The sequence below is a fragment of the Crocuta crocuta genome, unplaced genomic scaffold, assembly GCF_008692635.1.
Source record: "Crocuta crocuta isolate KB4526 unplaced genomic scaffold, BGI_CrCroc_1.0 scaffold344, whole genome shotgun sequence".
Lineage (NCBI taxonomy): Eukaryota > Metazoa > Chordata > Mammalia > Carnivora > Hyaenidae > Crocuta > Crocuta crocuta.
Window position 1 is genome coordinate 2,140,460 of NW_027533081.1, and position 15,646 is coordinate 2,156,105.

The 15,646-nt window shown below is 59.1% G+C and overlaps 1 protein-coding gene across 4 annotated transcripts in view; it reads right to left on the bottom strand.

The window, feature by feature from the left end:
• Nucleotides 1-755: 755 nt before the first annotated feature.
• ARVCF (ARVCF delta catenin family member) overlaps nucleotides 756-15,646 on the bottom strand; it is a 51,406-nt gene continuing 36,515 nt past the window's right edge. For 2 of the 4 annotated variants that reach the window (XM_077745831.1, XM_077745833.1), the window contains 17 exons: nucleotides 12,943-13,101; nucleotides 12,236-12,759; nucleotides 10,474-10,973; nucleotides 9,637-9,820; nucleotides 8,726-8,843; nucleotides 8,130-8,301; nucleotides 7,414-7,431; nucleotides 6,298-6,369; nucleotides 4,861-4,988; nucleotides 4,393-4,543; nucleotides 3,931-4,129; nucleotides 3,725-3,836; nucleotides 3,521-3,611; nucleotides 3,154-3,207; nucleotides 2,692-2,777; nucleotides 1,976-2,092; nucleotides 756-1,529 (listed from right to left, as the gene is read on the bottom strand). In XM_077745831.1, coding sequence (XP_077601957.1) covers nucleotides 1,988-2,092; nucleotides 2,692-2,777; nucleotides 3,154-3,207; nucleotides 3,521-3,611; nucleotides 3,725-3,836; nucleotides 3,931-4,129; nucleotides 4,393-4,543; nucleotides 4,861-4,988; nucleotides 6,298-6,369; nucleotides 7,414-7,431; nucleotides 8,130-8,301; nucleotides 8,726-8,843; nucleotides 9,637-9,820; nucleotides 10,474-10,973; nucleotides 12,236-12,759; nucleotides 12,943-13,101 — 2,673 coding nt within the window. In that variant the 3' untranslated portion in view covers nucleotides 756-1,529; nucleotides 1,976-1,987. The remainder of the gene's footprint in view (nucleotides 1,530-1,975; nucleotides 2,093-2,691; nucleotides 2,778-3,153; nucleotides 3,208-3,520; nucleotides 3,612-3,724; nucleotides 3,837-3,930; nucleotides 4,130-4,392; nucleotides 4,544-4,860; nucleotides 4,989-6,297; nucleotides 6,370-7,413; nucleotides 7,432-8,129; nucleotides 8,302-8,725; nucleotides 8,844-9,636; nucleotides 9,821-10,473; nucleotides 10,974-12,235; nucleotides 12,760-12,942; nucleotides 13,102-15,646) is intronic. The other 2 variants (XM_077745832.1, XM_077745834.1) reach the window with 1 other exon arrangement.

Here is a 15,646-nt window from a genome sequence, read left to right on the forward strand (position 1 = left end):
TGTGTCCCTTCACTGGAGGCTAGTGCTGACCTAGCGGCTCATGTGGCCAGGCTGGGGGTACCTGGCTGCATCGCCACGGGGATGTCCGTAGGCTGAGGTGAGCCCCCATCTGGAGGCTGTCCTGGGAAACTGGAACAGGGCAGTTGATTGGCCTGTGTCCATTTCTGACCAAGCAGGCACTAGGGAAAGGTGGACGTGGGGCCGCGCCACAGTGCAAGGTGTGGTCTCTCTGGCCCCTGGCCCCTTGGGGTCCCGGTGTGGCACTGAGTAAAAGGAACTTGCCCAGTCCCGCGTGGCCTTGTTTATGGAAGAGTGGGCTCAGACCAGCTCTGGCACTTACACAGGTTGCCCAGCTAGCAATTGCTGAAGTAGAATTGGTTTGCATCCACCTAAGTCCACAGCTGCCTAAATCCCCAGTCCCAACCCTGGCCCCCTGGCCCCCAGGCCCCCTGGCTACCTCAGAGGCTCCTCAGGGATTCCCCCACCCCCCACCCCATCCTGGCTGAGCCCACCTGCATGCAGGCGAACCTCTGGCCAGGACACCACCCTGAGACCCAGGTCACAGCTAACCACCCGGGAGCAAGCCCTCTCCCCTGAGTGTGTAGAAAGGGGATCGCAGGGAGCCTGGGCGGCCATGTGTGGAAACACTCCCAGGGCCTGGGAGCTGAGCCCCCTGTGGACACCACCTCTACGCATTCCCCACCTGCCAAACAGGGAGGAGCTGGCAAAGGATGTGAGGCATGGGAGATAGAAAGTTCCTTTGTTGCTTTTTTTAATTTTTAAATTTTCTTAAAAAAATTTAGGTGTTTACCAATACAGTCTTATTTTGGTTTTCATTTTTAATTTTGTCAGTGTTTTTCTTCTGTTTTTAAGTCACAAACAGCAGGCACTAGGCAGCAGTCCCCCGCTGCTGCCGAAGGTCAGTCCCAGAGGTGTGACTCAGGGCTCCGGCAGACAGGATTGGCAGCCACGGCCCAGGCCAGAGTCGCTCAGGGAAGGCTCCTGCCGCACTGGGGCTCCGTGTATCCGAGCGCAGGGTGGGGCAAGCACAGCCTGACCCCCCTGTCTCACTGCCTCCAGAGCCTCTCTGCACGGGCCAGCCCCTGCCCGTGTTCTGTCGGCCATGCAGGGTGAGACTCAGAGCCCAGCGGATCCCCTCCACCTTCCAGAGTTAAACTCCTTCTCTGAGTCCCCCTCCCTGCCAGGCTCTTCTGGGGCCCTGCGCATACAAGAGCACACTTCTATATCACCAGCCCCAAAGGCCCCACCCTGGCAGCTCCACCGGCCGCCTCTCTCTCACTCGCACACAGCACCATGTCAGTAAACAGCTAACTCAGCCTAAGGAGTTAGGAGGCGGGGGCAGGAAGGGAGGTATGTCCAAAATGTCCGGCCCTGGCTCCCAGGCGAGGCGCTGCCAACCCCTGACGCCAGGGGGCTCCAAGCTCCACAGCAGGGTCTGTGAGGGCCGGCCCTGGAGTTCCCTTCTTCCCATGATCAGATCCCTAAGAACAAATGGCTGGGCCCGAGCCCTAAGGAGGGAGAGGGGGAAGGTTGAGCAGGGTGGCCTGGTGGCTATGCGGACCCCTCCACAGGCTCTGCCAATGAAAGTGTGGACAAAGGCAGCTGCTGAGGGGCGCAGGCTGACCTCAAGAGTCTGGGCATCAGGGCCAGTCTGACTTGCTGGTCCTCAGGGGGCACTGTGCTTAGGGCATTTAAATGTGGGGGAACCATCCCTGCTGTCTGGCCCTATCTCCTCTGGGCCCTTGACCTGAGCTGGGACTGAAGACCCAGGGAAGCATGTCCCTCTCAGACCTTAGCCTGTCCATAAAATGGGCATTTAAACCTGATGAGTTTGAAGTCCGGGTCCCACCAGGGAGCACGGAGGGACAGAACATGCAGCCAGCAGAGATTAACGAGAAGCCCCTGCCCAGAGGACGGGAAACAGCTGAATGAAAAACCAGATGAGAGAACGTACCAGGCATGCAAGCTAGACCCAGGAGTCAACGGGCTGAGGCTTAGCGTCCCCCACGGCGTCCACCAGCCTGACCGTAGGCCTGCTGGGCCCAGGCGGAGCCTTCCTGCCGGGGTCGGGCTGCAGCGGACGGGCAGTGGGCAGGAGGGCGTTAGAGGCAGAATACAGCAGATTAGTCAGTGCTGACAGGCTGGGGCTGGGCCGCTCAGTGGGTAAGGCCAGAGCCAGGGTGCGAAGGAAGGGGGCACTGAGCTAGTGTGGCTCACATAGATGCAGAGTGACACGTGGACACACACAGGCCTGTGCCCAAAGCCAGGGGACTGCATAGAGTGGATTGGGAGGTGCTGCCATGGAGTCAGGACCATGGTGGGCCCTCACCCACTGCCCACACACACACACAGGCAGAGAAAGGTGAAGAAGACATACTCGCTCAGACTCCCGTGGCCCTGTGCATTGTTCTGGGCAGTGCCCCTGTCCCATGCCCTCTCTCTCCCAGTGCGTATGAGCTTCAAGTCACCTGTACCCATACGCTGACTCTGCCAGTAACGCTCTCAAGACGGAAGGGCCTGTCCCCAGGCTTGGTTTCCCAGCCCAGCTGCCCTCCAGGTGAGCTCCACCCCAGCCAGACCAGGCAGCCTAAACTCAGCACCTTGCCAGGACCCCTCTCAGGCAAGCCCTAGTTATGTCACCTCTCTAGGCACCTGCTCACAGCCACTTACTTTCAACGGTTCCTTCTCAGAGGCCTCCCCTGCAGGGTCACTGCCTCGAGTCCTCCGCTCCCTCCGGTCCACAGTGGAGTATCCATCTTGGGGTGGGGACATAAGGGGAACTCTGAGGGGCAGGCACCGCAGGAGCAGATGTCCCTCTCAGCCCAGACGCAGGGGGCTCACCTGCCCCACCTCAGCACTGTGCAGGAGGACTAGGCCAGGTCTTCTCACGGCTCCTCCCACCATGGCGGCTCAGAACCCTCCAGCCCCTGCCCAGTCCCCTGCAGCTGGCAGGCTAGACCCTGGCTGGGCACTGACCCCTCCTTGGCTGCCCACCCCCCTCATCAGCACCACTAAACCAAATCTCTTTTCCAATCTCTTTGGAAGACTTTTCCAGCACCAAACACGTAAGACAAAACCACCTGGCCCATCTCAGCACCTCTCCCCTCCTCACCCTGCATCATCTGTACTCACCTGGGCCAAGTGCCTCCATGGGGATCACATCCCGGCTACCTGGCTTCTCACCATCTGCAAGGCACAAGCCAGGTGGCTGGCGGGTTGCAAGAAGCAGAGGGGATACCAGGACAGACCCCCAGCATGACTGGCCTCAGGGACCCTTCGTCACTAACTTCTCTGCACCATTCTGCCAGGCCTCTGTCATTGACAGCACCACCCCCAGCTTAGCATCAATGTGGACACCATGGTGGAGAGGCTGTAGGAGGCTGCAAGCCAGGATAGGGCCCCACAGCCCTCACCTGCCTTGTCACTATCAGTACCCCTGGGTGGAAAAGCATCTCTCATATCTTAGGGATAGGTTTCCATGTCCCCACTTGGTCCTCACCAAGGCTCTTGTCCACCAGTGGCAGCGTGCTGTCGTCAAAGCCTCCAGGACTTGGTGCTCCTTTGGGCCCCTTGGCAGTAGCAGTGGCTGACTGTGTATGAGAAGGGATGCGCAAAACAGACAGGGTGCAGGGTTAGGAGCGCTCCTGTAGGGGACCTAGCCTGGAGAAGTCAAAGAGGGAAAGAAAGGCCAGGCATGCTGCACCTGGAAGCGCGCCTTGGTCCAGCCATCCTTCTGCAGGGCGCCACGCAGCTCCTTGTAGCTCCATACAGTCTGCAGCACGTGGGATGCGGCCTTCGCCTCACGTACCGATTGGCTGCAGCCAGGCCCAGGGCCGGGTCAGCAACCAGCAACCGGCCCCGCCCCTCTCCCCTGGGGGCCCGCCCACCCCATGCCAGGCTCTCAACCACCTGGTAGCGCCAAGTGCCACCAGCGCTGGAATGCCTCGGGCCTGTAGTAGTGAGCGCGCGTTGTCCAGGCTGTCGGACACGATTTCGTGGATGGTGTTGAGCACGGCCACCACCGTGTCCTCCTCCAAGCGGGAACCGGGTCGTGGTGGAGCCTGTGCATTGCGCACGTTCCGCACCAGCTCTGCCATGGCATAGTTCCCTGAAGGATAGGGGCAGGTGTTGGGACATGCCTTTGCTCACCCCAGCGAGAAGGAAGGGGATTCAAACAGGGCTTCCACCAGGAAAGTCCCAAGAAGCTGCAACGTCACAGGGGACAGGCCCTGAGGCCATTCAGGAAGACAGGAGGTCCAGTGGCTGGGACGGAATGACAGGGGCAGGGCCAGTGCCCTAGCCCCTGCCGATGGGACCCTAGAGCAGACCACCGGGCTCTGTATCCCGGCTCAGTCTCACCAGTGTCCTCACCAATGAGGTCCTTATTGCGCCGGTCCAGCGACAGGTTGCGCAGGGCGATGGCAACAGCGCGCACCACCTTGTCAGTCTCGGACTGCAGCAGCTCCACGAGCACCGGAAGCCCACGCTCCTTGCGCACCGTGGCGCGGATGTACGTGGCCCACTGTGGCAACGGGGTAGGTAGGGTGCTCAGTAGACTCAGGCATGCCCATACGCCCGGGCACTCTCCCCCTGAACCCTGGCTGTTCCCGCCGGCTGGATCCTCCTCCCGGGCATGACAAAGTCCTACCCAAGCAACTCAACTCTACCTGTAGCTTGTATCCTTTGCGCCCCAAACCTCCCAGGACCCTGAACCTCCCAGACCTGGGGGAGACATGGTGTTCCCTATCCCACCTCCCAACCCGGGCAGAGTCAGAGGTAGGCACCAACAGGATACCTAGGATTCTCCCTGTCCCCTCCCTACCAGGCTTGGCCTCTCACCATCCAGTTGCCAGCGCTGAGGTTCTGCAGGGCACCAGCAGCTGCCTCCAGGGTGTTAAAGTTCCGGCTCTCCGTGAGGAGGGAGAGGTAGAGACGTACCACCTCGGGCTGATATAGCAGCTCAAAGCCTGGGCACAGAGCACCCACCACCCACAGTCACACACACCTGGCCCCATTATCCCCTCTCCTCCCAGGGTGAGTCAGCTGGAGCCAGGGATGGCTGTGGTGCAGTGAGGGAAAATTTAACATCAATGCATTCACTCCTCATGCGCCACCCAAGGGAGAAAGCATTCCCACTTCACGGAAGAACAGAAGTTCAGTGTGGAGGCAGTGGGTCTAAGTGAGGTCACTGTTCCCTTGCCCCTGCTGCCAAAGAAATGGTACTGGACCTGCCTGGCAGCTGGAGCATTCAGGAGGTCTTGGGGAGGGAGGGAGGTGGCAGCCAGGGTGGCTCCCCTAGCAACGGGGCTCAAACTCCCTAATAACAGAGCCAGCCCTCCCGGGTAGACAGGCTGTACAACTAGGAGGAGCCCTAGCAACAAGACCCACCCTCCCTAGCAACAGGGCCCTGTGTAACTAAGGCTGTTTCTAGTGGCACACCCCTAGCAACAGGGCCTTCCTTCTTGGTCTGCAACCTGCTCAACCACTCCGGGCTGCAGCAGAGTTGCCCCAAGGTACTCCAGAGAGGAAGGGCCACCCCTTCCCACCCAACATTTCATCACCCCCTCCCCATTCTTCCTGCCTCCTTGGTCCCTCTACTCCAGCCTCACTGGGTTTCCTGTTCCCTAAGTGCTCCAAGCACGTCCCCCATGCAGGGTATTACCCCTCGGGGTGTTTGCAGGTGTTGGTCCCTCTGCCTGTGATGCATTCCCCTAGACCTCCTGGGGCCGGGGTCTTCCACCCTGCTTGGCGGTGTCTGGGCTTGCAGGGTGGGCCATGGCCTGGGACTCACCAGGGCAGATCTCTCTTACTCAGCCTGGATTCCCAGTGCCAGCACACAGAGCTCCAACAGACACAGAGGATGAGAAGGACAAACCATCTGCCACCCATGTGATCAGCCTCCGTACTAGATAGGAGCACACACCCCAACTCCCAAACGTGAAGCTCTTCAGTGGATACTGGAGATCCTGCCCCACTGGTCTATGCCTTCACTGAAGGCCTCACTCTAGCCCCTCTAGTCTTTCACATGCTGTGTGACCTTGCAAGTGCCTGGCCTTTCTGTGCCTCTGTTCCCCCTTCTGCCTGAAGTGACCCACGGAATTGACCCTGATTCTGAACCCTCAGCAGATGCCCAGGAGCTAGATAGTCCTCTGGGGAACCCCATACCTGTGGGTCTGTTTTCCCATCAGATCCCCAAGGCCCTTCAAGCCTGCTTAGTGGCACAAAGCTTCACTACTTGGATAGGCCTGTACCTGAACTCTGCCTCTACCCACTCACCTTTGGCAGCCTCAGTTCTCTTGGGTAGGTCTAGCGTATCAAAGTTCCGGTCCATCTCACCATCCTTCTTCCCTGGAACAGAGTAGGGGGAGGTGAAGCAGACTCTGCAAGAAGCAGGTGTGCATCAGGAGGGCTGGACATAGCACTTGCCTTCCCAAAGCCCAAGAGCACCCCAAGTCAGACTGGGTGCCAAGAGGCCTTGGCAATGGAACACTATTCTGTGTTTAGGTAGGCAGAGAGGGCCAAGGGGAGTGGTGGCAGTGGGGCCTTTGGATGTCCCAGCCTTGCCCCCAGAAGCCAGGACTCATCTCCTGTCAGGTGCTGGGAGCAGCACTGTGGGCCGACCAAAGGCCTTGCAGCTGCCAGGAGCTAGAAGCCCAGGCTGGGTGGCAGGTAGGTACAAAGCTGAGGACTGGCAAGGACAGGACGTGACTGGTTGAACAGTAAAGCAGGGATGGGGTCAAAAGTCCAAGCCACAAGGAAATGCCCATCTGGGGTCAGGACCTGGTCCCAGGCTCTGCTGGCTAAGAGAGACCTCTGCCACAGGCTGAGCCCCTACAGCAGCCCCACCTAACACTTGTCAGCCTCGGCCTGCACACCTCTGTGAGTGAGCTCACTATCTCCCAGTCACCTGCGTCTCAGATGAGGGAGCTGCTTCTCCTCTGAAGAGCAGCAGAGCTGAGTTCAGATGATCTGGGATCCCGGCCTCACGGGGCCTGTGGTCCCTCTATGCCACACATAGCCTCATTCCCAGGGGCAGACTTTGTTCAGTTATACCCAGTTCAAATATACCCAGGCCCTGCCCCCTCTTTGGCTCTTCCTGTTCCAGTTCCAGGACCAGCCCTGCATGGATAGCAGAGTCTGAGGTTATAGAGGGACAGCCTGTTGGCCTCCCAAAGGGTCCAGGGCTGACATTCCTGCCGTTGTCATGTCCACACAGTTGTCATGGAGATGGCTGCTTGGAGAAGGGACTGGGGATGGGGCAGGGCCCTGAGACTGGACTGCCCTGCGGTTGTCATGGAGATAACTGCCTAAACAATAGGATGGGGGGAGGAGCACCTCCCTGGTGCCCACTGTACCCACCAGGCCTGGACAGCAGGACAAACAGGGACTCACCTTGATGGAACCACTCCTCTGGGCAGCCGGAGGAAGCACAGGAGAGAGGAGACGAGCCTGAGCGGGAGGCACCCCCCACGACCTCCCAGGAGGCCTCGACTTCCCATTGCATACCCTGGGTTGAGTAGATGGGTCATGGAACCCCACCCTGATTACTCTGGAGGGCTGAGTGCCAGCAAGTGGGACAAGAAAGGGGAGGCCTGGGGTCAGAACAGGTCCACATGGTGGGGAAGAGCAGGTGAAGGCAGTGTACAGATGTCACCTGGCAGGTGCCAGGGAATGTAGATCCTGGAACTTGCACCTGGCAAATGCTGGTTGGGATGGTGTAAAGGCAGGGTGGGGTGCTGCCCTCAGGGCATCTCAGGGTCTTCAGGTGTGAACACCAGGAGGCAGCTTCATCTTCAGTACTTTCCAAACAAGAACCCATAGAACCCTTCCCAGAGCTGAGGGACCAAGTCTAGGCAGCAGCAGGGACATCACACAGGTTCACCCTGACCTCCCCTGGGGGACCCACAGTGCAGATGAGGAAAGGCTGGCCTGTCACCTGGATGATCTAGGGGGCTGGGGCCACCCTCCTTGGCTCCCTGCTTCCCCACCTGCCCATCAGGAGCTGACCAGGTGATCTCTGGCTTCCATGCCTGCCATGGGTATGGAGAACCTGCAGCCTGCGGTGGCAAGGGGAGTCCTAGGATGGTACCCCAGTTCCTCCCACACACCTTTGGCCTTCTTGCCACCGAAACAGCCAGCGTCATCCCGCTTCCGGCGCTGGGCGCTTGCAGCACTCCCTGGGGGCCCAGGCTCGGCCTCCTGGTACCTGTCGGCCCCAGGCACCTCCTTGTGCACATGGTAGGACAGGTTCCGCATGATACACACACAGTTCTCCACCGACTGTGGGGAGAGGAGAGTTGATGGAGCAGAGCCAGGCAGGCAAGGAGACCGCTAGCCCTCCTGGAGAAGACTGGCCACAGCCAGCGTGCACAGAAGGAACGGGGGATATAAAAATGGGGAGGCCGAAGGTAGGGGGCCCACATGGGTAAGAACTCCCAGAGAAGGGCTGAGGAAGAAAAGAGGTGGAAAACACACTGTTTGTAGGACCTCACCCGGGGCTTCAGGCATGTCTACTTCACTGTGGCAGGAGTCCATGCCCAGGGCACTGCCCTAGACCGGTATGCCTACTCCCTCTGTGCGGCTCAGATGGTTCAGGGCCCCCTGGGTCCAGCACCTGCTCTATCTCCCAGAACCCTTTGTAGGAAGCTGTGAGACTGCCCCTGCCTGGGACCTGCCAGAGCCCTCCCTGCCCAGCTCCACCCACCTTGTTGTCCGTGTCCTTCCTGCCCACAGCTGACTGCAGGGCGTGCAGCAGGGCGTCTACCAGCCCTTCACATTCCCGGAGCCGCCGCCGGGCCTCTGCACCATCCGAACTCACGTTCCTGGGTGGCCAAGAGCAAGCCCTGTGACCCCTGGCTCCCATGGCAACTTCCCAGCCCTCACCTGGCCTTGGGGTCTTGTCTTCATCTGTAAAACAGGTCCTGATACCACCCTGTTAGTGCTGACAGTGCCCTGACCACTGAGACCCCAGGAGGGAGCCCTGGCCCGGCATCTCTGATGCCCAGCTGAGTTGGAAATGGGCAGAAGTGGCTCCAAAAGTGTGAGTCCATGTAGAGGCAACTATGGGCTCTCCCTGCCCCAGTGGCAGTTCTGGGCTCCACCTTACCCTGAGGTGAGGACCCCATCGGGCCATGGGGGTACGTGCTGATGGATAGGCAAGACAGTGGGGAGCCAGAACTGCCTGTGGGGACTCCACAGGGAATCCCAGGGTGGGAGGATAAGGGCAGAGGTCACAAGGAGGTAGAATGAGGCCTCTGAGGCCGCCTGAAGATGAGGGTCCTGGCTGTCACAGTGATAGGAAAGTGGATCAAAGCTGAGCAGGGCTGGGGCCGTGGGGTACTACATGACAGCATAGTAGACCTTGTCCAGAGGTTGCCCTTGGGGCTGAATACAGCCTCATCAGGCCCCATTCTCAGGACTCAGGCAGGAACTGCGGTACAGCTGTGAAGCTCCTAAGACTTGGGCGGCTAGTTCTCTTCCACGTTTCACAGGACACAAGGACATGGCTATTCCCAGCTTTATGTGTAGGCTCCAGTGCCTGGCTCCTGCCTCCTTGACCAGGAACAGCCCTGGGTGACCTCAGAGGGAATGCCTAAGCTCGGCCTCCACCCACACCTCAAGCAGCCTGACGTGTTCTTGAAGACTGTTGTCCACTCGGCATCCCTTGGCTTGGAGTCCTCGTTGGGCTCACGCTCCCAACCCGAGTGGGGGACAATGACCTCATGGGTTAGTGTCTGCAGGCCGTGATCAATGATGACCATCTTCAAGGGCTCGTAGGATGACAGGTTCCAGAGTGTGCCTGCAGGGTGCCATCAAGCAGCCAGTGCTGACCACACAGGCAGTGACCTCCCTACCTCCCCATGTGACCTCGCTCAGGACCTAACCCTTCCTTTGTTATGCCCTAATCAGACTAGAAGATAGAAAGTGATAAAAGCCATGAAAAGCCTTGGGTGCCCACCCTGGCCCAGGCAAGATGTGCACAGGCACTCAACAGTAGCTACCAGCTGGGAAGAAGCCAGAGGGGCTGGGACACAGAGGAAGGGCTGGGAGGGAGCCTTTGGCTAGACAGGCAGGTACCTTCTCTTCCCCCTCCCTTCTCAGCCATGTGGGTGGGTGGGACTACTGCTCCACTGGCTCTACCCAAAGTGGTCACGTGACCCTACCTGGCCAATTGGGTCCCATGAGGCACAATCATTCACCACTGCCCCACTGGAGGGTGGGACCAGGAGGCTGGACCTGGAGAGTATGGGGACATGGGGGCAAGTGGACAGGGGTCCTGCCTGAGGGGCAGCAAAGTCCAGAGGCAGAGAGACTGGAGACCACTCAGTCTGAGCCTGATGCCTACCCCCAGCAGCTGAGACTCCTGACTAAATGCGTGGTGTGGGGAGTCTTTCTGGCCAAGCCTCACTCCCCTCCTCCCTGAGGGATATGGGGAAGCCAGGTACCACTCACCTGTGACGAGCTCCCTGACCTCGTTGTCCCGGGCAGCCCGCAGTAGGCGCACCAGGGCAGGCACACCACCACAGTCCCGGATGGCAGCCTTGTTGTCTGTATCTCGGCCATAGGAGAGATTTCGCAGTGCCCCACAGGCCCGCCGCCGCACCTCCGCCCTTGGGTGGTCCAGCAGAGCGACGAGCAGAGGCAGGCCCCGCAGCTGCCGCACACGTCGCTTGATGCCCTCGTTCTCAAAGCACAGGTGTTGCAGGTAGGCAGCCGCGTTGGCTTTCACAGGATCCACAGGGTGCCGCAGCATGGCCAGTACCTCGGGCAGCTCAGGGTCCCGCCAACGTGGCTCCTTACGGGCGCTGTCCACTGAGGGCGACCGCCGTATCACCCGGTCCAGGCTACCCAGGCTGCCCCGTTCTGGCTGGGCCAGGGGTGCCGTTGTAGCTGGAAACAGGGGCCGCTCCTCCATCAGCTCACCGCCATCATCTGCCACATCCTCATAGGCCCTGTGCAGGCAGGCAGGGCACATGGAGCAGAGCGGTCTCACCATACCTTCTCCAGAGGACCATGAACCCATGAAGAGCAGGGATAGGCCAATGGCATTGGTACCTACCCCAAACACTGAATGGGTGCTGAGAGTCACAACCTGGGCCAGTAAGAATGGACTCCCAGCCAATGACAGAGCCAAACACCAGCCAATGGTTATCAGGGCTTGCATCCCCCTAAGACAGGGAGCTCACTCACTCTCATCACCATGCAGTGTTCCCCAATTCTGAGCTAAACGTGTTTCTATGAAACATCTGAAATAAAAGTTAAAAAAGAAAAAGGGGGTGCCTGGGTGGCTCAGTTGGTTAGGTGCTAACTTTGGCTCAGGTCATGATCTCGCGGTTTGTGGGTTCGAGCCCCGTGTTGGGCTTTGTGCTGATAGCTCAAAGTCAAGTCTGGAGCTTGCTTTGGACTCTGTGTCTCCCTCTCTCTCTGCCCCTCCCCTACTCGTGCTCTGTCTCTCTAAAATAAATAAAAGTTAAAAAAAAAAAAAGAAACATCTGTACCCATGACTGGGAGTCCTGCCTTTCCACAAAGCCCATTTCTGCGACGCGAGATCTGCTAGGATGTGAGGGCAGGAGGTGACCCTCCCCTGCACACAGCCATCCTGGTGGGACCATATGAGAGGCATACAGGCCACCAGTCTCCCAGAGCACAAGATGTCCTCGTGGGTTGTCACCATCAAACCCACTTCCTAGGGCAGGGATTAAGGCTAGGAGGGGCCAGGTGTCTTGTCTGTGGTCCCGCAGCATAATCCATACGAAGGCTGTGATCATGTTCCCACTCTACAGATAGAGGAACTGAGGGCAGAGACGACAGAACCACAGCCCGTGCTGGGAAGAGCTGGGTGGCCTAGGTTCTGGTTGCTCCTGTACACAGGGGAAATTGAGGCCCGGGGAAAGGCTGGAGCCTCAGGCACAAAGAAATGTGCTAAGCCTCTTATGCTCATGTCTTCATGGCTGTCTGACTGGAACAGGGGTAGTAGGCACTGGGCACTGTCACTAACTCCCTCATGTCCTAGGACCACAGGGAGGGTGCCCACTGCAAGCAACTTCCACCATCCCTGTTGCTATCTTTGAAAAGAGCCCAGTCGAATTCAAACTAACGTGTGCAACTAACTCAGCCCCAGCAGCTACACTTCTGGTGGAGGGCTCTCTGGCGGGGGAGTGAGTGGAAGGCAGACTTCCTGGAGGCAGTCAGTGGCAGGACACAGGGTGCTCACCTGGTGCGAAAGCCACGCCCACACTCAGGCCTCCTCCTAGTGGCAGTGCCATAGTCGGGCTCCAGCTCCGGGCCACCCTCGTCATCAGCAGCCAGGCTGCGTGTGTCGTCCTCCAAACCATATGGCTCCGCCTGAAAGCGCTCGGGCTGGGAGCGGCCGGCTGGCGGCACAGGCTCAGGGCCTGCAGGGAAGGCCTCACGTCGGCCAGGCAGTGTGAAGCAGCCATCCACAGGGCCTGGGCCAAGGGGGCCACGTGGGGGCCGCACACCCAGCCCACGGGATAGACTGCCGTAGCTGGGGACATCACGGGGCTCAGGGCCGTCGGTAAAGCTGCCCCCACTGCTGAGGTAGGCGCGGGAAAGCGTAGCTGCCGGGCCACCCCCACGCAGCAGGAAGTGCCGGTCCAGGGGGCCATCTGCGAAGGGGCCTAGTGGGGGGCCGCCGTCCAGCAGGGGGAGACCATCTGGGCCTACGGGCACTTGGCGCACTGTTCTCGTGGTCACCGTCTTGACCGTCTTGGTGACCTGGTGGGTAAGTGGGTGGCCGGTGGGCTGGGCAGCCTGAGAGGCCTAGATACTGCCCCAGTAGGGCCAGGGTGGCCTGTATCTTCCACCTGAACAATAGGTGGCCCCTAGGAGACCACTGTACATAAATGGAACAACTGAGGCTACACAGCCTACTTGCCCACTGCCTGGCCCCCACCATACCTTGGTCTCAGTGCGCCGAGTAGTACCATCTTCTGATGTGACGATGGACACATGAGAGGTAGGTGTGCCAGGGTCCTCCTCTACCGTCACGGTCTCCTCCAGCACCTCGGGCGCCTCTGGCATTGTGGCCAGCGAGGCCTGGCTGCCCGGGCTCTGCTCCTGAGCAAGGCAGGGGACTGTCAGTGTGAGAAGCCACAATTCACCTGACCCTGGAGCACAGATGCTTGTATTGGCCTATATGCCAGGAGTGCCTTCATCCCACCCCCGGAGCCCATGGACCCCAAGGCCTGTCTCAGCTCCAGCTGGTGAAGACAGTAGCCCCACTCCTTCCTCTGAATGCCATTGAGTACCCTGGGGGTTGACCCTCCCCAGTCCTGGGGACTCTTTGGGTTGAGCTGGCAGATGAAGCCCCCGACCCCAGGAGTGCGCTCTTGGGCAGTCCTGTCTGAGTTGCAAGGCCTGGCTGCTACAGGTTCCTGGGGGCAAGGAAGTTGGTGGGATCTGCACGTTGCTCTCCTGACACGGCTCACTAGCTCTGGCTGGGCCCTCCCCATATCCTGGGCTTCCTCCCTGCACCTCCCCAGAAACCTCCAGTGTGGAGGCCTTGGGATAGCAGTTTCAGCACTGCACACTGACTCCTGTCACCACGCCCAGGCTCCCACTGTTCCCAAGACCAGCCAGACACCCTCGCAGGACATAAATACCCAGTTCCCAGAATGCCCAAAATACCCATGCTCCTTCCGGCCTGGACACTCCTGGGGTGTTCAGTGGGCACAGCCTGGCCCTACCTCTTTTGGCCCAATGGTTGGTGCCCCCCACTGAGATGCTGGGTGTTCTATCAGAGCCCAGAGATAGTGAATTCAGGCCAGGTGTACCTAGTTGGTTCTTGGTGATTCTTCAGGAATCCTGGTGTCCCCTCCCCACATGTCTCCCCAACCTCAGGCACCCACCTCTTTCTCAACCTGCAGCCCCCCCCTTGCCTTCATCCCTGCAGGGGCTGACCATGGTGGAATTAGAGGCAAGACAGCTCTGGACAGAGGCTCTGTTAAGGTCCATATACCTATGGCCAGACTCGCTAATGGGGAAACTGAGGCTCAAAGAGGACAGGGCAGTCCATAGCAGAGCTGAGCAGACTCCTGCTGTGTGGACTGGCAAAGGGGCCTGAGAGCCAAAGTTTATCTACCCCTGGGCCTCTGACTACATGGGTCCTCCACACACGCCAACATCCCAGGATTAGTATCTGGCCAGGATGGGTAGGGGCTGAAACCCAAGCCGCGGTGGGCAGGCAAGTGGGGGCACATTCCTGGGCAGCCAGGGCCAGGTCAGCAGGAGGACAGGCCCTGCTCTGTAGCCCAGATGCTGTGCCTTGAAGGATCAGTCCCCTGTCTGGGCCCCAGGCCTCTGAGGCCTACCCAGCAATGGAGCTGAGGCCCAGGGAAGACCATACTCATATCTGGCTGTCACCAGAGCCCTACTCTGCTCCTGGCCTCGGGCTTGGGCAGTGTGCAAGGGTAAGTGTCCACAACTGCCCTAGGGCCTGCCTCCCGAGATCCTCAGGGCATGAAGTCTCCTCAGGTTAGGGTCCTGACCTGAAAAAAAAGCTTAACTGCACATAGTTGTTAAGGTTCTGGGCCCCTGTAAACTCTTCAGGGGTCCAGAGAGATGCCTGGACCATGTCAGAGCAGGTGTATCCCCTGGGTTCTGGTGACACAGGAAGGACGAAGTCTCAGAATGCAGCCTTTTCTCTCAAAAGCAGGACCTCAGAGGACAACAATATGTGATTTTATAAAAAGGGAAACAGGTCTGACAGAAGGAAGACGACTGACCAGGATTTCACAAACTGCTAATGGGGAATTTCAGATATCCACAGAGAAGGCAAATTTTGCAAGGCCTTTTGGCTATACCTCACCCCTTGTGGGCCACAGCCTTGGCAGCCACTCAGTGTTGCAGGTGGAATGCCTGTTTGGGGACCTGGCCAGGAAGGAGGAACAATGTTCCCTGGAAGAGAAGTAAACTGAGACCCCAAATAGGAACATGCTTGTGGGCTGCGGGGCGAGGTGGCCTGCCCTCTTCTCTGAGGGCATTGGGAGATAGTTCTAGAGCAGATTCAGGGACAGCCTGTAACTGCTCAGGCCTCAGCTACCCCAGTTGTGTTTGGCAACTATGGGAGCAAATGTGTGGCACACAATGGGCTCTCTGCTAGGCTCCGGGGACCCGGCATGGAGCAGTCTAGGACCCAATGCTGGTGGCTGCAATTTAAGGGGAGGGGTTCAGAGCAAGACTGACACGAGGGGACCAGGGCACTGTCAGGAGGGCACGGCCCTGAGTAGACTTGCATACATTTGCATAATTAACACTCTCAGAGAAGAGCCTCCTACTCCCTAGTTAGGGGGTGAGTGTGAGGAGGGAGGACAAGGAGTAAGCAAACCTCAGACCTCAATGCTACTCTGAGGCTCAATTTATTCTCACTCTAGTCTATGGTGAGGGTCTGACACAGTGCAGTAGGGGGGATGAAGGGATGCGGGTCTAGGAGAGTCAGGACACCCCCCCCCCCAACAAGGCCTGGCAACCCTGTAGCATCGCCTACTAATACCCAACCCAGACAGCCCGGTAGTGGGATCCCGAGGCCCCAAGAGCCCCCACTGGCAAATGACCTCAGGGAGCTAAAAACGGGTGATGACTTCACCCAGACAGGCAGGCAGGG